This window comes from Corvus kubaryi, unplaced genomic scaffold, assembly GCF_017639235.1.
Source record: "Corvus kubaryi isolate FWS band 111438036 unplaced genomic scaffold, C.kubaryi_AGA036_p1.0 37387, whole genome shotgun sequence".
Classification (NCBI taxonomy): Eukaryota; Metazoa; Chordata; class Aves; order Passeriformes; family Corvidae; genus Corvus; species Corvus kubaryi.
In genome coordinates, this window is record NW_024581129.1 from 6,662,671 (window position 1) to 6,686,683 (window position 24,013).

Consider the following 24,013-nt stretch of genomic DNA (forward strand, 5'->3'; position numbering starts at 1 on the left):
GTGCTGCCTCCACCCAACCCTTGGGATCCCTTTGGATTTGCATCCCATTGTTTCACCGAATCCAGGTGCTCTGCAGGGTTAGGAAAAGCCTTTCCCTATGGAAAGAGGATGGAGCAGGGGGAGAGGCTTCCCTGGGGCTCGGCTGCAGGAATTCCCACCTGTACTTAGGACAATTTTATCCAGGGATCTCCATCCCAGCCCAGCTTTCGCTGCTGGATGAGACCTCCCCGTTCCTCCCAGGATGTTCCTGCTGAGCTTGGAGCAGCTCCTCGGATTTTGCCTCTGGAAGCACCCATGGTACCTGGAATGTCCCAGCAGCCAAAAGCTGTGCTCGGAGATGCCTTTCCCAAACTGTCCCTCCCTGCAGCACCTCAGAATTCCATGGAATTCTCTGGCAAGAGATTTTCCAGGTGCTGTTTCAAAAGTCAAACTAAAAAAGCCATTTCAGATCTCTTGGAATTCTCAGATCCAAGCCTGCTCTTCCCTCTGACTCCTGGAAAAAAGCAGGACCCAGGACCCATAAATCCTTCTCCTGTCTCCATGCAGAGATCACTCCTTAATTCCCAGTAATTAATAGGGAATTCTGCAGGTGGGAATTAAGCCCAGCTTCATTTAACCTCATCCAGAAAATCCATGAGGATCCCTGCAATTTTCAGGGATGAACACACAGACATCCAGGCACCATCCTGCTCCAGCCTCGCCTTCAAATCTCCCTTTGGAGCAACAATTACAACTGGGAGCAACTGGGAAAAGGCAAATCCAATGGGAGCAGGAGCTGGGTATCCAGAGGTTTATCCCAGGCCTTTCCCACATCATTCCCACTTCACATCTGTCGCTTCCTGATCCTTATTTTACCAGGAGAAATGGGAAATGAAGGAAAAGCAGCAGCTCTGACGACTCTGCTGGGATGGAAAACGAGGATGCTCCATGAGCCAGAGGGTTTGGAATATTTTTCCTTTTCCCAAAAGGAAGATTTCTCCTCTTGGAAATGGATTTAAAAATAGACCCCATTCCCCATTAATTCCACAAAGTGGGATCCTTCCAAGCGTTGCCTTATAAGTCCCTGTTTTCCAGGAGTTTATGGCTTGGGAATGAACAGAGACTCCCAGCTGGATTCGTCGCCCTTTTTCCCAATTCCTTCCTTAACCAGTTTGAAGCTGTGCAGGAGGAAAAATGGGGAATTTGCTGCTTCCTCCGCTTCCCAGGGATTCCACCCGATATTCCCAGTGGTGGGACACGGACACTCCCTGCACCGCCCAAATTATCCAATTATCAGAATTCCCATAAATTATTCTTTACAAAATTCCCTAAGAGGGTGATTAAAAAAAAATGATTTTTCCACCATTTTCCCAGCGCTTCCCAGATTTCCAGGGCACATTTCCACTTGGAAAGGAAAACCAGAGGAGATCAAAATCCTTGGACACCAAAGGATTTTCTGACATCTAAAATCGCTGGCTTTGGGATTTTTTTCCAGGACAGAAATGCTGGATCAGGAATTTTCCCTCCTCTGGATGCCGAGCCGAAGGCATAAAGCTGACACAAATTCCATATTTATGGCTCTGAGCAGCTGGAGAGAAATTCCCCGGATCCAGCCCCGGGTTGAACTCCTGGAGAGTCTGGAAGTGCTGGGAATGGGGATTAATGATCACCAAATCATTCCCAAAGCAACCTTGGATCATGGAAATGCTGGAATTGTCCCGATCCTGCCCCACAAAACAGCTCCAAACCGCTCCTCCCTCCTAAAGATGGGAGTCCCTGGAGGAGTTGGGAATCCAGGCCTGGATTTGGGGAGCAAAGGAGCCTTTCCACTGTTTTCCAACCCCTCTGGACGTGCTGGGATGGGAGATCAGCCATGGAATTGTTGGATGCCCTCGGGGACAGCGGGAATGCCGGGAGAGGGACACGGGGCTGGCACCAACAGCCCTCGAAGCGCCCCAAATCCAGGGAAATCCCTGCAGCTGGATGAGGCCAGGAGGCTGGAATTTTGGGGTGGAATTCTGGGAGATGCGGCATCCCTTGAAGAGCTGCATTCCCGGCCTCTGCTCCATGGAAAAGTGGGATTGGGGATCCCTGGGACGTCCCCAAAGCCCTGAGCAGCCCAGGTTATGCTGATCCCAACCTTTGATCCCAACCGGAGCTGCATCCAAACATTCCAGGCTCTTTTCCCTCTCCATTCCCCCTCCTCAACCTTAAATCCCATGGGATCTCAGATGATTCCCAAATCCCAGCAGGAATAAAGCTGGATTTTGGTTGTGGCCAAATCCTTGAATCCCAGTGTGTTTTAAACCCTCCCTTCAGCATCCCATTCCCAGCGATCCCATCCCTTCTCCCTGAAGGAGAGATTATTCCCAGGAAAAATAACATGGAAAAGCAGCGGAGGAGAAATTCCTGCCCGCCGAGCACCTGGTTTATCTTGGAAAATGCAAAACTCCGTGGTTTTCCAGCAAACACCCGGAATGTGCTGGCGGTGGCTTCGCGTCTAACACAAAGTGACATCGGGAATGTTTTCCAACAGCAAAATATTCCTTCTTTTCCAACTGGGACAAAGCCTGGCCTCATTTCAGTCCTGCTCTGACCTGGCTGTGACCGGGGTTTGAACTCCCGGGAAAAGTGGAGCAGGGAAAGGCGGGAGAGGGGATGGAAGGATAAAGGGGGAAGGAAAAATCGGGTGGAAATGTCACAGGTGAGCAGTGACAGGAGATTTCCTGGGATTTAATGGGCACAGACTGGGAAAAGCAGCATGGAAAAGCAGGAATCCCACAGGACCCACGGCACCAGCGCTGGTTTTCTGGGATAAATATTCCCATTCCCAGGAAAAATCATCCAAACCTCCACAGCCAAAATCTGACTTTACCCAAGTTCAAAACCAGTCGAATCCCAGTCCAAAGCAAACGTTGGCTTCCCAAGAGCAACTTATCCCCAACAAAACCAGGATCAGTGGGAAGCTCCAATCCCAAAGCTCCAACAGCTCCACACATTCTGGAGTGGGGATGTCCAGAGCATCCGAAGCAAAAGATTCCCAAAATCCCGAATTCCCATGGGAGACAGGAGCCAGCCTGGAATGAGCTGCGGATCCCAAAGGCTCTCCCAGCTCCAAACAGATCCCTCGAGCCAACACAATCCCAACTTTTCCCAAAGTCGGATTTGCAGGATGCATAGGAGAAGATGAGTCAAGAAAATTGGATTAAAAGATGTTTTTCCTTTTCCGAACTGGCCAGAAAATTCCTGAGAATGGGAATTTGACTAAAATTGAACTTTGGGATCAAACTCCCAACTCATTTTAAGCAATGAATTCTTGTTGGTGCCCACTCCTGGGATCTCGGAAGGATTTGGGAAGTGATCCAAGGTTCCTGGAGAACGGGATGCTGCATGTCCAGGGGAGATGGATGAGGCTTCCCTGCCAGAGGGGAAGTTTAGACGGAATATTGGGAAGAAATTCCCAATATGTGAGAGTGAGGAGGCCCCAGATTCCCAGAGAAGCTGTGGCTGCCCCATCCCTGGAATTTTCCAAGGGCAGGTTGGACGGGGTTTGGAGCAACCTGGGATAGTTGGAGGTGTTGGGAATGATCTTCAAGGCCCCTTCCCACCCAAACAATTCCATGATTCCATGAATTCTCCAGTGCTGGACAAACACCAAACTCCACATCCCCACCTATCCCTGATGGATCAGTCTGACTTTCCCGTTGCTCCAGAGGAAATGATCCCGTTATTACGGCAGCTCCCAGCACCTCAAAAATGCCAATTCCCATTTCCTTCACTGTATTTCTAATCCTGGGATACTCCGAGGATCGATAGCTCCGGGATGCGGAGGAAGCTGCTCCCAGTCAAATATCCAATAATTACTGGATAACTCGGCCTCGGCTGCCTCTGCTGTGGGTGGGTTGCCAGGTTATGCTGGCACAAAATTCCATTTCCAGAGGGAAAAAACCTCTCCCCGGGATCTGGATTGATGGTTGGAGTGGGATATTTCCATCCTGGGAAGACAGGGACAGGAAGGATGGAAAAGCTTTTGTTTCCCCACATCTCCTCCTGCTTTTTCTCCTCTCCCCTGGGACACGAGCAGCCAATATCCATGGATACAACACTGACATATCCAGGGTCAAATCCTGGCCTGATTATCCCAAATCCACCATCCCAACCCAGCAGATTATCCCATTGAACTGGGAAGTTTGGGATGGTACCGCTGATCCCTAATTCCAGACTGGTTTGGGATGGAAGGACCTTAAAGCCCATCCAGTTTCAACCTCAACACTTCCCACTATCCCAGGCTGCTCCAAGCCCCGTCCAACCTGGCCTTGGACAATTCCAGGGATCCAGGGACAGCCACAGCTTCTCTGGGAATCTGTGCCAGTTTTCCTCATGGATCAGCCCTTCCCTGCTCACACACTCATGGAGCAGAGGGAATATTCCTCTTTTGCCCCTGCCATGCTTCCTTTGTGATGCAAGCACAGAAAATCAGGGAATTCCGGATGCACCACCCAACTCCGCCAGCAGCAATTCCGAACTTAATCCCTGCAGGTGCTGGATTTTGGATGGCACAAAATCCAATGGATCCATGGAGAGATCCCTGCAATTACCAGAGCTGGGAGCAAAGCTTTGTACAGCCACCAAAAAAATGGGAAAAATGGGATAAACTCCTCAAAATGCCTGTGGCTGCTCCAACCCCAGCAGCTCCTGCATTCCAGAAGTTTCTTCCTTCCAGCTTCCCAATACAGCCACAGTGACTTCCAAGCAAATTCCAGGTGGGAGTTTTACATGACAAAAGCACTGCTCGGGATTCCGAATTCCAAAGGGCTCCTAATTCCAGCTGGAGGTTGTTCTGGGAGCTTGGAGCTGCAGAAGTCCTGGGATGATGCCACTGTTTAGATTGGAGCCCTGCTGGGAAGTTTCTCCTGGAAAAGCCCCATATATGGATTACACAAGGAGAACAAAAGGCAAGGAAGGAGCAGGATTTGGGATTCCTCAGCCAGGGAATGGGGCTGGATGTGTCCGGGAGCAGGGAAGGGCCTGGAATGGGGCACTGGGACAAGGCGGGGGAGAAGCAGGAGAGGAGTGAGGGCAATTCCCTGATTTTTTCCAGCAAATTCCTCCTGGGATGTCTCCATGTCCTGACTGACCTCGGAGTCAGGAGGGAGACCTGGAATTGCTGCTGGAGCTGGGAATAGCTGGGACAGATTGCCAGGGAAGCTGTGGCTGCCCCTGGATCCCTGGAAGTGTCCAAGGTCAGCTTGGAAATCTGGGATAGTAGAAGATGTCCCTGCCCATGGATGAGCTTTAAGGTCCCTTCCCACCCAAACCATTCCAGGATTCTCCAAGTGCTCCCAGGAAAGCGTAGAGGGTTCCAATGGGATTGAAGACGTGTCCTTCCCCAATTCCCACCTGGATATTCGGTCATTTAAAATTCAGCCCAACAAAAATGCAGCAATTGTGCCACAACTTGGATGGAATTCCCAAAAATCTCCTTTTCTTGCCACTTCGACTCCGTTCCCTCGGATAAAATCCCATCTCCCAATTCCCAAACACCGCTGGTAAACGTCAAAACTTGGGATGTGCAATTCCCTGGATAAGGAAGTGGCTGATCCCCCCATGTTCTCCATCGCTCTGCGTCAGATCTCCAACAGGAGATGCCAACATTGGACACTTCCCTTTTTAAAGAGCCTTTTAATGGGAATTTTTCCTTGGAAACGAGCAGGAAAAGTGGGGATAAACTCCCTATTCCACAGTCCAGGAGTTCAGGGCCAAATCCTGCACTGCAAATCCACAGCACAACTCCATCCCTATGGAAGAACAAACTCTGGGATGCCTCCAGATGCTCGGCTCCAGCAGGGACACATCCCTGGATCCGTTCGCTTCAGCAGGAATTGTTGAGTCTCCATTCCCTAATCCACCCTTGGAGTGAGGCTGCTCCACATTCCTGCCAAAAACAGCCTCGCCATGGAACTGAGGAGGAGCTCCAACACTTCCGAGTACTCAGGCTCCTGGTGGAAAAGGGAAAAGAAGGAACAGCCCAAATAATTCCACATAAAATCCATCCTCGGCAAAACCACAGGGATTTGCACCAAGGAAGATCCCTGTAGGAAACATCAGGCATCCTAAACAACACCAGGGCCAGGGCACCAAAATCCTTCCCGGATCCTTCACCTATCCTTCATGGAATCAGCTGGGAATGGTTTCGGCTGGGAGGGCCTTGAAGCTCATCCAGAGCCATCTCCAGGGACACCTTTCCCTATCCCAGGTTTCTCCAAGCCCTGTCCAACCTGGCCTTGGGCACTTCCAGGGATCCGGGGGCAGCCCCAGCTTCTCTGGGAATCCAGAGCCTCCCCAACCTCCCAGCCAGGAATTCCTTCCCAAAATCTCATCTAACCCTGCCTGCTGTCAGGGGGGATCCTGGGAGAGCGCAGAATCATGGAATGGTTTGGAAAATGGGTTGGAAAAGATCTTAAAGCTCCTCCATTCCCACCCTTTCTGTGGGCAGGGACACCTCCCACTATCCCAGGTTGCTCCAAGCCCCGTCCAACCTTGGAAAACCACAGGAATAAACCCCCGCAGCTCCCTGCAGACCGTTCCCAGGATAACAGCTTCTCCCTCCTCCCAGATCCCGATAACAAAGCTGCTGAAATTCCAAAGTTTTCTACATTTCCCCTTGATCCGGGGATCTATAAATAGCCCTGGCATTTCCAGCGACACATCCTGCCTGTGGAAATTGGATTGCAAAGGAAAATTGGCCGGAGTCCTTGTTGAATTCCCGTTGTTATCCATCTTTCCCAATGTCCTTCCCTCCAAACACCGTCTGAACTCCAGGCGGAGACACGGAGTGAAGTCATTAGGAAAGATTTCCTGACAAACCTCGGGAACACCGAAGGGTTCCAGGCATTTTTTCCCTTCCATCGGATAAGCTCTGACACCTGCGTGCACTTCCCAAAGTTTTCCTTGGAGTCAGTCCTGCTCTTTCCCTGCCCAGCACAGGGAAAGGCCAAGGTTTGTGTGGAGTCACCTGGTTTGATCCCGGATTTATCAGATTTTGGAGGAATTTTGCTCAAAGAGGGAAAAACTGAAACTTTCCTGGAATTCTTTTTCCTTTAAAAGCTTCCTCCCTTGGAATGGCTTTAAACTGGAAGAGAGGAGGTTTAGATGGATTTGGGAAGGAATTCCTGGCTGGGAGGGTGGGGAGGCCCTGGAAGAGAATTCCCAGAGAAGCTGGGGCTGCCCCTGGATCCCTGGAAGTGTCCAAGGATAGAGTTTGGAGCAACCTGGGATAGTGGGAGGTGTCCCTGCCCATGGAATGGGAATGGAGGAGCTTCAAGGTTCCTCCCAACCCAACCCATGCCAGGATTTGGGAATGGAACAGGACTTTTCCCAGGGATCTCTGGTAAACCCTCTTTGGTCTCTTCAAGCCCTCAGTGCTGTCCCTTTATTCCCAACCACATTCCCAGATCCGGTTTCCACATCCCCCTCTTCCCAAAATCCCCGACCACAGACATGAGCCTCTCCCAGCAAAACCAAATCCCTGGATTCTGGCAGAGTTTCCTGCCATGATCATCCCAACACTTCTTTCCATGAATCCCCTTCACATCCACATTATCCCTGTTTTTCTCCATTGATTTCTTATTTTCCTTATCCCAACATCAGCCTTTCCTGCTGGCCACACAGGGAGGACGGAGCATCCAGCCATAAAAATCCAGGAACAAAGGAAAAAGAACAAAAATCCCAAAATCTGACCAGGAAATTGAGATTAAAATTAAAACCGACTGGTTTCTCCATGAATTACATGGATAAAAAAGGCTTTTGGGAATCCAAATCAACATCTGGGAAAGGCTGGAAGCTGCCTGGGATGTTTGGAGTTGGTGCTGACGTGTGGGATGAGTGACATTGGCTTGGGGACACGGAACGGGATCGAGCGATCCCGATAATTCATTGGGAATCGATGAGGCCGAGCAGTGCTGCCACATTCCCAGGGCACCACACAGCGAGCAGGAATGCTGGGAATATCCCCCTGAATTCCCCTCCATCCTCTTTTTCCCATCCATTTAGGGTGGAAAAGCTGCCTTTTCCAAGAGCCTGCCTGGCTCATTCCCTCGAAATCAGCAGGAGCGGGAAATCGGAATCCACGCAGTTCATGGAAAAGGCTCTCCAGGATGGGATGCCCAGGATGGGAGGGGATGGAGCCAGGAAGCTTCGCCGGCTGCCTTGATTTTTTAGGAATTTGGATTTCTGATCCTCAGCCAAGGATGTTGGGAGAAGGAGGGGAGCGAGGAGCAATTCCCGGATTTCTATGGAATTCGAGGGGAGTCAAGGGGAAAGGACAAATTTAATCAAAATAGTCCTCCTTTTCCATTCTGCATTTCCAGCCTGCCTTTGAGGCATCCTGAGTTTTAATTCCAAATCCCAAAAAAAAGAAAAAAAAAAAAAGAAAAGCTTTAAAACCCCTCCCACATGGAATGCAATTGCTCCGGGAAAAAGAGGGATTAGAGCCGGAGGCCCACGGATATGGATTATTCCATCCTTTGGCAAATGGAAAATAAATCATCCCATTGGAGCAAGAGCCACGAGGGCGAGGGAGGGCAGAAGGGGCCAGAAAAATGGGAATGTGCTTCCTACTCATTCCAGAGCATCCTTGGGATGGGCTGGATGGGCTTCCCGCAGAATCGAGCGCCACCAGAAAAAAAAAGGGATTTAAAAGGGAGGGGGGAAAAAAGGGAACAACCAACAAATTAAATGGAAAAATCCAACAATGGATAATTAGCACATGGAAAAGCAAAGCTGCAATTTAGGTGTCTCCAAAGGGAAATCCCAACAAGTGGCTCCGCGTATTTCTTTTCCCTTTTTCCTTTGATCTCGCTGGCTGGGAGGAGAATTCCTACAGAACTGGAGCAACCGAGAGCAGGAAAAACCCGGAGCGGAGACAGTCGGTGTCTCCCCCTCTCCTGACCCCTCTTCCCACTCCCGGGACTCATTAAACAGGGAAAATCCCGTGGGATCCAAAGGTTCTGGCAGGGAACACACTGCGATGTTTTCCAGAGCAAATGTTGGGCCATAAATAATGGATCAGGAACGGGGCTGGAATGAATGGATTTATCCCCTCCGGAGCTCCGGAGATGTGAGGTCGGAGGAGGCCGGGATTTCAGTGGATTCCAAGTAATCCACGATTTTTTAGGAATAACCTTATTTTTAGGCTTTTCTTTTGCAGGATTTTGCCAGGTCTCCTTTTCCCGCTGTCCAACCCGTTCCTATGGAATGTGGACGGAGCTGCCACCAGCAACTCCTCCCTCTGAGGTGACATCCAGCCCTGTGTCCATGACTTCCTTTGGAATTCTTTCCTTCTTAATTAACCAAAATTCAATCCCAACCCGAAATCCAGACTATTTCAGTGCAGAGGAGAAAGGATGGGAGAGAGGGAAGTGGTTTTCCAGGAAAACCTTGGATCAGGCAGACTTTGAGCCCCCCTCATTTTGCCACTGGAGTTTCGCTGAGTAGGAGCTCATGGATCCCATGGATCCCATGGATCTCATGCCGTGTCCCATGTCACAACTCTAACTTGGATTCAAGGGCATTCCCAGCTGGAATCTGCTGGAATGGGGTGTTGGGATAAGAGAGGAGACACCTCTTGTTTGCTCCCACGGATTTTCCAACGTTCCCTGTCATTCCCGCTGCTCCTCGTGACCTTCCAGGGAGGACAGGCACGGATACAAGAAGATCTCCCTAAATTCCATTAACTTCCCAAAATTCCCCTCTGCCTTTCAATGCAGGCAGCCTGAATTCCCAAATAATGAAATCTCCTGTCAGGATGATGTGATCCAAAGTGACACTGGAGAAAGAAAGGGGGGAGGAAAAACCAGGATTAAAACGGGAGCCAGGGAGAATTGGGTTGTCCTGGCAACTGGCAATTCCTTCCCAGCATTCCCAGATTATTTCATGGAACGAATGGTTTCTAATTAAATTGATAAAAGGTGGAATTTAGCCGAGGGTGACCACTTAAGCTTCGGTTGGAAAAATTTCCTTCTGCAATAATAGGAATAGCAGGGAAGGATTTAATCACGGCCTGGATTTGCTGGAAAAGCAATAATTCCATGGTTTTTTAAGTGGAGCCAAGGAGTTTTATTTTCCCTTTAAACAATCTGAGAGGAAATAGGGAATAAAGCCTGAATCAGCCCCTCGGATTAGGACGGAGCAGCTGTGAACAGCCTCTCCCATGGAATGATCTAATTCCAAGGTAATTATCCCGGATTTCTACCACGCCGCTAAAATCCGAACATCAGCATTTTCGGGATTGGCAGGCTGGGAATTCACGCCAAGGAGCCAAGTGGGAACCTGCAGTGCTGCCCAGCTTCTGCTCCAAGGTCAAGGATGCCGGAACATCCTCGGAAAAGCTGCCAGGATTCATAAATTACCTTCAAATCCGACCTTTCCTCTCCAGGCACCGCCTGGAATCCGGCATGGAATGGACACGGAAAACGGCAAGACCACATTGGCTGGGAGAGGGGCTCTGGGCATAATTTTGGGAAAAGAAAGAGCAAGAAGCACCAGGTTGGGTTGTAAATCCCTACAAATCCTCCTGCTGTTGGAATTGCGCTAATCCTCCCAGGATCTCAGGGTGGATCGAGCTGGAGCCTCTGGAAAAGCTCTGGAAAAGCTTCGGAGCATCTCTTTGAACTCCAGGACCTCTGGAGATAAACAGTCTAAATTAAGCATCCAAACATTCCAGGCTCCCTAGCAAAGCCATCCATCCATTCGGGAGAAGCCCTTGGAAAACAAGGAATCCATCGGAGATGGCCACGGGACGGCAAAACATTGGAAAGTGACTCCGAGTGACCTTTCCCGGGATTGAAACAGAAACCAACTGAGCTGTCCTTGGAAAAGCAGCTCCTTGGAGTGCTGCTCATCCAAACAAATCCCTTTGGATCCTGCACACACCGGACCGCAGAGAGGGAAGAGCTCAGGCTGGGAGGCAGGAATTTGACGGGATATTTATCATCCAAAAGTGATGGGAACGCGGAGAAGGGAAAGGGGAGTTTTAGAGAGGAATGAGCAGTTCTGAGGAAGAACTTTGGGAACAACAAAATCCTGTCCGAGAATGGGAATAAGGAATGGGAATGGGGAGGGATCTGCCCCTTCTTCTGGCTGGGGACAGGTTCCGTGGAGCTTGGGGAAATCATGGAATGTTTGGGTGGGAAGGGACTTAAATCCCATCCAGTTCCATCCTCAACACCTCCCACTATCCCAGGGTTTTCCGAACTCTAGCCTTGGACACTTCCAGGGATGGGGCGGCCATGGCTTCTCTGGGAATTCCATCCCAGCCCCTCCTCACCTTCCCAGCCAAGAATTCCTTCCCAATATCCCATCCACCCCTGCGCTCTGGGAAGCCATTTCCGGTGTCCTATCCCTCCATCCCTTATCCCAAATCCCTCTCCAGCTCTCCTGGAGCCCCTTGAGGCCCTGAGATCTCCTTGGAGCTTTCCCTTCTCCAGCTGAACATCCCAAATGTTTTGTCAGCACAAAACCCCTGGAAGCTGCAGGAGAACATCCCAGGGCAGCTGGGAACATTCCGGCACCATCGCAGAGGATGAGATTTTGGAATGGAGGAGGAATTCCGTGCCACTGCCAGGAGGTGCTGGAGGGAGTTGGGAAGACACCCCTGGAGCACAGCAGGTTGGGAATTCCCAAATCCTGCAGGAGAAACGATGGGGAAGAATTTTGGCTCTGGATCCTCCTCCGGGATGGCAAATTCCTGGATCATGGAATACAGCATCCAAGGGAACTGATCCCATCTGGTGTGGGGCTGAGCTCAGGCTGTTCTCCAGCTCCCAATCCCTTTACGGAATGTGGGGAAAGCCTGGAGAGATGGACATTCCGGCCACAAGGTCTTGTCCAAGCTGCTCCTTTCCAGGGGAAGTTTCTCTGGAAAAATGGGCATTTTTTATGGAATGTGGAACAAAGTCCTCCCTGTCCCACCAGGAGCCTTTTCCTCCTCTTCCCTAAAATTGATGACTTGAACTGGAAAGATTTCGACTGCCGGGAGCAACAGCAGGACACGGAACTCCTTCCACATCCTCCCTTCCCAAAGTGCTTCCAAACCCTCCTGCTTCCAGGAAGGAATTTCAGGAATGGCATTGAATGGGGAAAAGGGGAGAAAAAAATCCCCCAAAATCCCCAAAATCCCACAAAACTGAACCAAAAACTTGGTTTAGGGAGAAAAATCCCAATGAATCTGAAATCCAAGCCCAGAGAATTCCCGGTGTTCAGCTCATGGCCTCTCCCATCACCGCAGCTCCAGATGCTGATCCCGGGAATTCCCACCTCATCCACAAGGTCCGGAAAGAGGGAAAACCTCTTGGAATTTCTCATTTTCCACTTTTGGGAAACGCTTCCAACTCTTTCCAGGGAGCCCCAGCTCAAAGGGAGCCGCCAATAATCCCCTCGTGCCTCATTATCCCGCCACAAAATTCCCACTTTTCCCAGGCTTCTCTCCCACATTGCAAGGTCAGGGGGAGGGCGAGGAAAAGGAGGCAGCAAACAGCACATGGGAAGTGAGGGCTGGATTTGGGATGAAAAACTCCCCAAAAAAAGGGATCAAGTTGGGAATTTTTGGTCCAAGTATTCCCAAAAAACTCTCTGGAGTAGCACAAGGGAACACCTTTTCCCACTAAAGATTCCCTGCATGATGGAAAAAGGAGCTTTTTGTGCCCTTCCAAGGCGGTGGCCCCAGAGCCACCCAGGGATCGGTGACATCCGTTGCCATGGGAACGATATTCCCAGGAAACGCGGCTCGAGTGGAGAGGAAACCCCAGAGATCCATTAGCAACAGGTTCCCATGGCAACGGCTCCAAACTCATTAATAATTCCTCCTTCCCTGCTCCCCATCCCAAAAAAAAACCCCAAACAACTTTTCCTGGGCCTGGGGACGGGAAAATCCTTTGGGAATTTCACAGAGGGAATGCAATGGAGAACTTCTATAACAACTGGGATTGGGATTCCTCTCCAAGCCTGGTCTGGGACACTGGGAATGCTCTGGGACACCGGGAATGCTCTGGGATAAAAGAGATGCTCTGGGATAGAAGAGATGCCCCGGGACACCGGGAATGCTCCGGGACAACGAGAATGCTCTGGGACACCGAGAATGCTCTGGGACACCGGGAATGCTCTGCTCCAGGACACCACACCCAGACAGCTCCTCCCATTCCTGCAGATCCAAGGAATCGTGGAACACCAGGAATGCTCTTCCCATCCAATCCCCTCACCCCACCTGAAAATCCATGGATTTTCCTGCTCACCACTTTTCCTGGAGTTCTGCAGACCCCGGACAAAGCTGGGATGGAGCACAGGGAATGTTGTCCTGGGACACCAACCCCCTGTGCTTTACCTTCCAGAGCCTTGGAACGGGATGTGGGAAACGGGGATCCCGCTCAGCACATCCCTAAATATTCCCTTTTAGCCACCAAAAAGCAGGAAGGAGGCGGGATCCATTCCCTGCCGCATTCCCAGGATTTATTTAACACTGGAGCTCTCCGAACTCAGAGCTCCGAAGCTTTTCCCGATGTTGGGAATCCCAAATTTCATAATCCAACCCAGGCTGGGGAATTCCGAACTGCTTGTTTTCCCCTGCCACAAGAAATTCCTATAAAACTGCGGAAAAATTCTATGTAAAAATCATTGTCACGGAGCTGCGCCGGGGGTCGCCGTGAATCAGGGAGAAACAACCTCGGGAATTGTTTCAGAGCCTAAAAATAATTCCAAGCAGGAATTTTCTCTTCATGCTTGAACTAAGGAATTCCCAAGGAAATATCGAGATTCTTCCGTAATTAAGGCAAAAGGAAACCTCAAAAAATGGGAATTTTGGGACGCGAATGGAGCAGGTGGGGAGGGACGGATGATTCCCGCTCCTTTTCCTGGTGGGATCACAGCAGGCTCTGGAAATTCCCAATTTCCTTCCTTTGGGGCAGCCAAGGGTTTTTGGGATGGACACACACAGGGAACAGATTCCACATCCTAAATTTGATCCCAATCTTCCCAATATTCCAGCAAAGGAATGCAATGGGATCAGGCCAAAGGTTTACCCACCTCTTTTCCTTGGAAAAATCAATACACAGAGGGAAAGAACATAAATCCAATGGAAAATCAAGTCAAAACTTTCCCTGGATTCAGCCACTGCCGGGATCTCGGATCCAAAGGTCAAGAAAAGAAATTGAATGGAATTAAAATTCCCAACTTTATACAAGTGGCACCGGATCCCTGCTGGAATGGAATTTGCTGGAATAGAATCCTGCTGGTCAATGGAATTTTTCCAAGCAATGGCACCAAAGACATCCAATCCACAAGGGCCGAATCCTGATCCTGCTCCAATCCCACCGGGAATATCGGTGCCCATGGAAAATCCATGGAAAAACGCAACAGTCGGGGGCTTTTTCCAGCCAGAAAAGGTTGGGAAAAGTTTTCCAGCCTAAACACCAGCAGGAGAAACAGGAGGGAGGTGGACAATGCCCAGATCCCAAGCAGTGATCCCAAAAATCATTGCTAGGAAAATGGGACACCTGGATCAGATCCAAAGGGTTTGGGTCTAACAGTCGAGGAGAATATTCCATGAGCCGTATTCCAAAGGCTGGCAGGAGCTGTTGGCTCTGGCCTGGGCCCGTTTGTGACCTGGGATAAAGCAATTCCAGCCATTCCAAAGGGAAACCATTCCCTTTGGCAGGGAATTCCCTCATTGCTGCCGGTATCCCGAACTTCTCCAGCTCTCTGCAAACAGCACTCGGAAATTCATGGATCAGTCAGGCTGGAATCACATGGACCAGGATGTAAATCCAAGCACTCAGGGCCATCCCAGATAATTCCACATTTACCCAGGGTTCTTCCAACCTGGAGAGATCCCATTCCCAGGAATATTTATGGACTGCTGACAACAACATCCATAGGAAGACCAAGTTTTCCCAACTCTATTTCCCACATCCAGACTAAAGGAGCTTGGGACGAGCTCCCAGCAAAAATCCGGAGCTTTGGGAAAGCTCTTGGCTTCCCAACGCTCTGGAAAGGGCAGCACATCCCAGCATTCCGGAGGAAACAACCCCGCGGGATGCGCCAGCCGGATTGAGCTCATCCTCCTGGCAGCCCCGGCCCCGGAGCCTTTTTAGGGATGCTGGTCCAGGCGTTCCAGGGCAGACAGACTCCTGGGCTGCCCGGAGCAGCAGGAATTGTGGCTGCTTGGCACTGGATCACTCCAGGAGCCATTGGAAGGTGCAGAAACCTTGGATAACATCCAGCAGGAGCCGGGAGCAGGACACGCTGTGGGGCCAAGCGCTTTCCTTGATGTCTCCCTTTTCCCAAGTCTCCCTGTTTCCAACTCCCTGATTCCTGAGTCTTCCCATTCCTGAGATCCCTGTTTCCTAAGTCTTCCTGATTCCTGATCTCTCTGATTCCCAAGTCTCCCTGATTCCTGAATCCCCATCCCTCGAGCAAACGAGGAGCAATCCCTTTGGGATGAGATGTGCGGGAGATCTGCAGCAGGGGAAAAAATTCCAGGCTCCCGTCGCAGGATGCGCTCCCTCTGCCTGCTCCCAGATTCACCCATCCCTTATCCCAAAGTGCTCCTCCGCACCCCGACCTGGATTCCCGTGCCAAGGCCAAGGCGGGATTTGGGGATAAGGGAATTCCTGAGGGCTCTGGGAAGGAGCTCAGAGGGAAAGTGGGAACAGAGCGGGCTCAGCTCCCTCCCGGCCATCCCAAACCAATCCCAGTGGGAATGCGGCATGCAGGGAATGCTTCAGCATCGCCAGGAGAATCCTGGGTTTTGTTAAGCCTGGTTTTAGGCCCAGTCTACAAAGACAAATCCCACTTTGGGCTGGGAACGTTCCATTCCAACCCCTCCTTTCCCTCGCAGCCGATTCCTGCTCGGAATCTGCCAAGGATAAAAGAATTCCAGCGATCCCAGGTTGTTTTCCTTGGATTCTGGAGCTGTTTATAACAAACCCTGCCTGAAGCTCAGCCCAGGGAGCAGAGGAAGGAGCAGGGAGGGTGCAAAGCTCAGCCTAAATCCATCACCTGCCCAAAGCCCGGCTCAAACCGGGCTCTGCTTCCATCAGGCTTCCCAGGAAACGTAGAGTTAAGCCTGGCTTAAATTTGGGCCTGAAGTGACTCCAGCAGGGATGATCCTGCCTTGTTTGCCCTCGGCTCTGTCCCAAGGGAAGCTGGAGATGGATTTGGGATCTCCAGCAGGTCGGGATTAAGCAGCCCCATTCCACCCAAGCTCAGCTCCACAGGGCTGGCAGCCCTTGGAATGCCCCCTTTCCCAAACCTAATCCCAAAGAATTCCCATTTGCGGCACCAAATCCCAGATTTGGAGTTGCCTCCCGTCCTTCCCTCCCTGTCATTCCCAAGAAAAGGTGTCAGCTCCTCCTTCTCTCCAGATCCTCGGAGACAGGAGCAGAATTCCGTGCAAACAATGATGTTCTCATCCCAAATCTCCCAGGAATTCCTGGGACAGCAGGACAATCCAAACAGGCGGAGAGGATCAAAGAGTTTGGGAACAACGAGCTCCACACGAATCCCATGGGATGCTCTTCCCAAAACATCCCTGTTTGTCACATCCATCCGACATCCCTGAAGTGAGGCTCCATCCCTCGGGAATGCGACTGCTATCCCGAAAATCCACACTGCAGCTGCTGGTTCCAGCAAGATCTCCCAGGATTTTTGCTATCCGGGCAAATCCTCCCTGCCAGGACGGAGGGAAGGGATTGGGAGCAGTGACCCAGCTGGAATTCCCGGCCGGAATAGCTGCACACACACACAGACATCCCATTCCTCTGGAATTTCAGGGAAAAACAGCCAAATACTGGGAGCATTGTGAGCGCACACAATTCCCATCTGTCCATGGAAAGAGGGAAAATGAGATCCCAGAGCCGAGTGCTTCATCCGCTGCCAAATCCCTGCGCCTGCTGCAGTGCCCAGACCGGAATTTTATTTGGGAAAAAAAGGGAAAATTGTCTTTTCCAGCTGTGTTTTGTCAAAAGTTCCCCGGGCAGCTCCAGATTTCCAGGGAGGTTGGGAAGAGCCCTGGACACGGAGCTGAGCAGCCCTAATTGCCTTCCCTTGCTGCTTCAGGAAGAGGATTGGGAATTCTCCTGGAATTCACTCCGAGGTGGGATCGTGGAGTAACCCTGGAGCAACTTCCCTCCTATCCCAGGCAGGGAAATATTCCCTCCAAAGGGTCTTTTCCTTCGAATCCCAGGGATTAAGGGATTGGCCCCAAGCAGCAGCTGCTGCCTTAAGAATTAAAGGCAAAATCTGAGCTTCCAACATCTGTGTAAATACCTGGAACATATTCCCTGCATGAGGAATTCCAGCCTTGGAATGCTGGGCAGGCACTCCAGGGGATGGAACTGGGAGGGATAAACTCACCTGGGAGGCTTTGGATGGACATCCCTGGGATTGCTCCCGAACTTACAGCAGCCCAAGGAGATCCCAGACCAGGGAAATCCAGGGAAAACGTGGAGTGGGCAGCAGGAATTCCTGTCTGTGGCAGGAATTGGGAAACAAATCCCAAATCCATGCAAACACAGGGAGAAAATCCTGATTTCCGGTTCATTGGCTGCACACAGGAGTGATCCTGGTTGTTCCCATGGAATTATTCCAAACACAGTGCTTGAAGCTTGGGAGAGTCAGGATTTGGCTCCCAAGGGATCAGCCCGAGCCCCCCAACACAAAGCCAAGGGAAAGCTGAGCTTAAATCTAATACAAATCAATCTAATCCCATTTTTTCCATCTAAAGATTCCCTAAAAACCAGCAAAATATCCCAGAGAAAACATCCACAGAAAATTTGGGATCCCACTGCCCAAACTCCATCCCTAGGGATGAGCTGGAGCCTCAGAGCTGCTGCATTTCCCAGCAGAGTTCAACTCCTGGGATCTGCTGCTCCACACTTCCAAGGAATTTGCCATCCCGACACGCTGGAAAACACCCCTGGAATCAGGGTCCCGGCCTCTTCCCACTTCCAGAGGGAGTCCTGCGACTCCCGGGATGGTGCCAGGAATCCTTTCCTTCCCTCCTACCTGCTTTTTCCACAGGCTGCTCCATGTTTTCCCAGCCATGCTTCTCCTGGGAGGTGCCAAACAAGGATTGGGATGAAGATTCCCGATGCATTTGGCAGGAGAGGGGTGGGATAAGCGCGGACTAAAGCCGAGCTTTGCTGCTAAAGCTCCTCCAGTCTTATCCGAGAGCGATCGGCTGAAGGTGCTCCAAGTGATGGAGCTCAGCCACACTCACTTCCAGCCACAAAATTCCCAAATCCCAAATTCCCTGAGGCAGAGCACAGCAGGGAATGAGGAGAATTCTCGGGAAGCAATTCCCGCCCGTGCCAGGCCAACAGCTCAGCCCAGCAGGAGGAAGAAGAGGAAGCAGCCGAGTTCAAAGCGCAGGAGCTGCTCCAGTTGGCCCCAAATCCCTTTTTTCCAGCATCCAGGCTCTGGGGAATGCTGGAATGAGCACCCAGGATGGCACCGGGGATGTTAGGCCTGGCTTAACCAGCGAGGAGCACTTTAGGAAGAGGAATTTAACAAATAAAGCCCAGCTTTGCTGCGAGCAGAGACTTGGCCCAGCAAGAGCAAAGCCAAGAAACCAGCTGGGATCAAAGAGCTCCAGTTTCCAGGGAATATAAATCAGGAAAGCCCCCAAATTCCAGCCCTTAAGGAATCCCGGAGTGTTTTCAGGACTAAAGAACCAAAGTCGGTCTGGCCTTAGCAAAGCCAGGCTTGGAAGCAGACTCCCAGTGCCGCACCTCCCATCCCAGTGAGAGCCCATTTTCCCAGTTTTCCAGAGAAAAAAACCCTTGCAGATGTCCTGGGATGGATTCAAAGCTTCCCTCCACATTGGAGCAGCTCCGGGGTAACATCCACGACCCAAAACCCCGGGAGACGCTTCCGACCCTTCCCGAGGCACGGGGATATCCAGGGATTCACTGTTCCCTTGAAAAAGCAGCAGCAATCCCAAAGATTCAAGGGAACCCCATGTGACGCTCCAGGTTTCCATGGATCCACTCGGGAAAAGGCAGGGAATGACCCCAAGGGGTGGCAAACCCCAAATCCTGCCGCGCCACCCGACGGGAACAAAACGCCACCCACGGCCCTCCAGAAATAAACCCACGTAGGAGATCCGGGCCTGAGGAAAACAGGGAAGTTTGCTTCCAATTTTAGGTGGGTTTGGAAAAAAAAACCAAACGGGAAATTCAAAGCACAGCAGGGAAACAGAGGGAAAACGCACCCGGATTTGAGGGGAAATCGGACTTTGGTCACGGCTCGTATCCCGAAAGATGATGCTGGGGCTGTTTGCTTGCTGTGATCCGTGATTTTGGGGTGGGAATTGGGATTGGAGGTGACCCCGGAGCTCGGGAAGAGATTCCTGCGCTCAGCAAATCCAGGGAATGACACTGCACAGCCTGGAAAAGTGCCCCGGAGTCTCCTCCTTGGATTAATTTAATTAACACATTCCTTGTTAGTGCTCCCACCCCCTCCAAAATCAACCCCTGCCAGAGCTTTTCCTTGAGAATTCCCAAGCTGGAATATTTATTAACCCAAACCTCTGGAAGCAGAGGGGGAGGGAGAGCAGGATCCTTCCCAGGATCCTTCCCAGGCTGTTCTCAGCATTCCCAAGGTTATTAAAAACCCCGAAGCGCCGCTCTTCCATCTGCCCACTCCCCGTTTTCCCGCTGATGCCTCCGGCTGGGAATGCTCCCCGGGAATGCTCCCGGCTCCGTAAGCTGATCCCGCCCCACCTGTCCCCTCCAGAACCCGGCTCCAGCTTTTTTTAGCCATTCCTAAGCCTCCCAGTGACCCCTTCCTGGATAAGCTCCACACAAACCACGTTTTTTGGGAAGATTCCCACCTGCTCTGGGCCGCAGGGCTGGGATAGCTCCGATTCCCAGAAATATTTGGAATATTTTCTGGAATAAGAACCTGGCAGCTCTCGGAAAAGCTGGGTTGGAAAGGGAGATCCCCACGGGATGTATGGGATGGAAGCAGTTGGAATTTTGGGTGCTGAGGTGCGGAATGGCACATCCAAAGGCAGCTCCGTTCCCAGAGAATCCTGTGGGATTGGCCACAAGGAGCTGCTGGAAAGTGGCCACTGGAATGGCACAGGAGGAGCATTCCCACACCGGGAAGCACAGGGAGAGGTGGGATACGGGAACTGGAGGGCGCGGAGCGAGATTTCCTCCCTCTTCCCACAGAAGAAATCCCAGTGGGAGCAACGACAACTTCCCAAAAAAGCCCCATCCCATGAGGACACTTTGGGAAGTTCCTTGGATTTAGGAGCCTCCCAGTCCCATCCCTCCCTTCCATAAATCCTAAGGCAATCCCAAGCCTTGTTTTCCTGCTTTATGGATTTGTGCTTCGGGAAGGGTGGGAAGAGTCTCCCAACCCACCCAGCCAGGAACCCCTTCTGTGGGATCTTTTCCCTCTGGAAAAAACTCCTGGGAATTCCAGCCCTCACCACACGGATCCACCTGTGCTCCTCCTCAATCCCCTCATCCAGCTGCTTCCCGAGTGTCCCACTCCATGGGGTTTTTCCCAAGATCCCGGTTTCCAGCTGCCTCTGGTCCAACACACCGCCAGCACCTGAGTGAGACACGGATCCCAAAAATCCCAACCAGCTCTTCCCAAAAAATTGAATGGAAAGATTAGATTGTGTAGACTGGGAAAACGGGAATAAATCCCAGCACGGAGCTCATCCCTCCTGCTGCGACACCTCAGGAGCTCTGCTCTGCTGCAATCCAAGCACACCAGCACTGAAATCCAGGGAATTCTATGGAATTCCTGCTTGCCTGCTAACAATCCATCCCCATTTCCAGCTGGCGTTTTGTTGGATGGGGAAGTTTGGGAAAGGAACGCGCTCCCCTGGGAATTCCCAAAGGGAAAATCCAAGCCCAGCCCGAGCTCCGGCAGCAGGAGCACACCTGAACCCTCTCCCAACAAACCCGCCTTGGAATCCTCGTCCTGCCAGTGGCACCAATTTCGGGAATGCCAAACCCAGAGACTCCCCCAAATCCAAAGGAAATGACTTTTCCCTCCCACAAGCTCCCAAAGTTTTCCTGGATTAAGGAATAAATCCATCCTGACTCACTCGCAGCTCTGACTGAACACAGTGCCCTCCCCAAGCCCTTCCAAGGCCGGCTCCATCCTGCTTTTCTTACGGAATTATCATTCCATGGGATATTTAAGCATCAGCTCCTTGTCTACTCCTCCTTCCCACCCTTGCACATCCGAGTTCCCCCTCAGGGCTGGAAATCCCAACTGCAAAATTCCATATTTCGTGCAAACCTCCACTGAACAAAAGGAAACCCAAATCCCTAAAAATCGTGGGCTTTTCCCTCCGGTTATTCCTCCAGCTCCCAGCCCGAGGCGGCATTCCCGGGAGGATTGTGCAATTCCTGGTGCTGGGGAGAACAAGGAATTTCTATGGGGAACTGAGGCAGATCCATAATCACCCTATTAATAAATAATGGGATTAATAGCAGGAGAGGGGGATTGGGGGCAGGGGAAAAAAAAGCAGGAATTCTCCACACAACGCCCATGCTAAAAGCTCACTTCCCAAAGATTCTCGCCACGCACCGACAACTCCCGCTCGCACCCAGCATTCCGGGGAAAATTCCATCTCCTGGATGTCACGACCGAGAGGAAAACGCCGCTGGATTATTGTTTAACATTCATAAAGCGAGTAAAGGACACCGGCAACGGGGTGGATTTAGAGGATTCACTGTTCCCGTCCTTCCCTGCAACTTGCAGGAGAACAAAAGCGGAGGGGACTTTTCGGGAATACAGGCATGTGCCTTTCCCAAAGCAACTCCAGCTCCCATTTTTTCCACGTCGGGAAAGCTCCCGTGCACCGCCGGCTCTTACATAAACACGGAGGGGCTGAACCCCCCCGCCCGGCACCCCATAAACACAAGGTCGCCTTTGGAATTCCGCTGCTTCCCACCCCAGCGAGCCACGAGTGGAGTTTCGGGATTTTTTTCCCGCTGGGAATATCGGGGGGGCCGCGGTTCCGCACCCCCCGAGCGGCTCCGTGCTGCCCGTCCCGGCCACTCGCGCGGTGCCGCTGCGGGACCTTGGCGTGTCCCGAAGAACGGGGGGACACGGCGGACGCGCTCCCTGCGTGTCCCGAAAAACGGGGGGACACGGCGGACGCGCTCCCTGCGTGTCCCTAAAAAAGGGGGGACACGGCGGACGCGCTCCCTGCGTGTCCCGCTGCCACCAATCCCTCTCGTCCCCCTCTCCGGACCGGGATTGGGGACACACCGAGGACACGCCGGGCACCGCGGGGGCTCCGAGCGCTGCCGGAACCCGGGGACGCGCAGCTCTGCCGGGATGCTCCGGCCACGGGGAGGGAGGGTCCCGGGGGGTATCTCGGTGTCCCGAGGGGTATCCCGGTGTTCCCGAGGGAAAGGATATGGATTACAGACCAGCCTGAGGCACCAGCTGCGCGGGCGGGTGGTTTGCTTGAGGCAGAAGAAAGCGGTGGGTGCCAGCGCCGGGTACGGCACCTGCTCCTCCTCCTCGGAGCCCAGCTCGGCGGGCGGCTCGCGGCCGGGGGAGCCGCTGCTCGAGCCGGAGCCGCTGCCGGAGCCGGTACCGGCATCCTCGGGCGGCTGCTCGGGGCGGCGCGGCGCCGTGATGGGCACCCGCACCTCGGCCGGGCGCGGCTCGCGGCTGTCGCCGGCGCTCATGGTCGCGGCCAGCAGCACCTGCGGGCGAGGGCAGCGGGTCAGGGCTGTCCCCTCCCCGCTACCGGGGATGCTCCGCCGGGTCCCAGCGCTCCAGCCACAACAAAGGCGGGCGGGGGGAGGTCGAGCCTCCGCCCGGGCGCGGCCGCTCCCGCCCCCCGGCGAGCTGGGGGTGCCCCGCACCCTTCGGGGACCCCCTGGCAGACCCCCTGGCGGAGCTTTCCGGCGTTTTAGTTGGGGGGATGGCGGATTATTGGGGGGTGTCCTACCTTAGCGGGGCGGAGCGCGGTGTCCCCAGGGGCATAGCCGTGCCTTGCAGCTCACATGGGACCGGCGACAATCGCAGCTCCCGGGGGTGCCGGAGCCCCCCCCCCCCCCCCCCCGGCCCGGGGGCCCCCCCAACCCCCCCGCGGGCCGGCGGGGGGGGGGGGGGAGGCTCTGGGGCTCGGCGTGCGGCGGCCGCCCGCGGGGATGGAGGATGGAGGAAGGCTGGGGAAGAGGAGGAGGAGGAGGAAGACGAGGAGAGGTGGAGGCGGCGGGGGCCCTTCCCGAGCCTCTCCCGACGGTAAATCCCAAGGAGCGAGGAGGAGGAGGCAGCAGCTCCGCCGAGCTTCGCCCGTGCCCAACAGGAAACTTCGGATTTACCGGGGGAGGAGGGAGAGCGAGGGGAGGGGAGAGCGGGGGCGGCGGGGGCGGGGGCCGGGAGGAGCCGGGGCAGCCCCGGCGGGGCGGGCCGGGGGCGGGGGGGGCCGGATCGCCCCTTCCCCCGCCTTTGTTCGGGCTGCGGGCGGCGCTGGGGGACGGGGGGGTCACCCATGGGTGGGGGGAGGGTGCGGGACGGGTGACCCATGGGTGGGGAGCAGCGAGGTGGGGACCCCCCCAAAGCAGCGCCGGGAGGGCGGAGAGGACTCGGAGCGGGTTTGGCCCCGCTCCATCGTGCCAAGCTGCGCGGCTCCGGGCACCCCAAAAAGGGGGGGGACACCCCCAAAAAAGGGGGGGATGCGCCCCTAAAATGCGGGATGGATCCCAAAAAGGTAGATGGATCCCAAAAAGGAGGATGCACCCCCAAAAAGGGGATTCCCCCCCCCCCCCCCCGCCGGCGCTCCCGCAGCCCCCCGGATTCGTTGGTTTGAATAAAGAATTGAGCCCAGGTTGGAGGTAGGAGCGGTTTAATAACTGAGCTCGGCTCTGAGCTCGGCTCTAAGCTCGGCTCTAAGCTCGCTGAGCAGCTCAGCTGTTCAAGGGCTTAACTCCCAGGGATCCCAAGAAACTCCCAGGGATCCCAAGAAACGGCTCAGGTAAAGTCCTCCCAG

General features: G+C 53.1%; 1 protein-coding gene across 1 annotated transcript in view; it reads right to left on the reverse strand.

The window, feature by feature from the left end:
• The window catches only part of CACNA1H (calcium voltage-gated channel subunit alpha1 H), a 146,888-nt gene extending 123,540 nt beyond the window's left edge, over nucleotides 1–23,348 (reverse strand). Inside the window, exons 1-2 of the mRNA XM_042037332.1 lie at nucleotides 22,970–23,348; nucleotides 22,429–22,721 (exon numbers count right to left, since the gene is read on the reverse strand). Coding sequence (XP_041893266.1) covers nucleotides 22,429–22,703 — 275 coding nt within the window. The 5' untranslated portion in view covers nucleotides 22,704–22,721; nucleotides 22,970–23,348. The remainder of the gene's footprint in view (nucleotides 1–22,428; nucleotides 22,722–22,969) is intronic.
• Nucleotides 23,349–24,013: the final 665 nt, after the last annotated feature.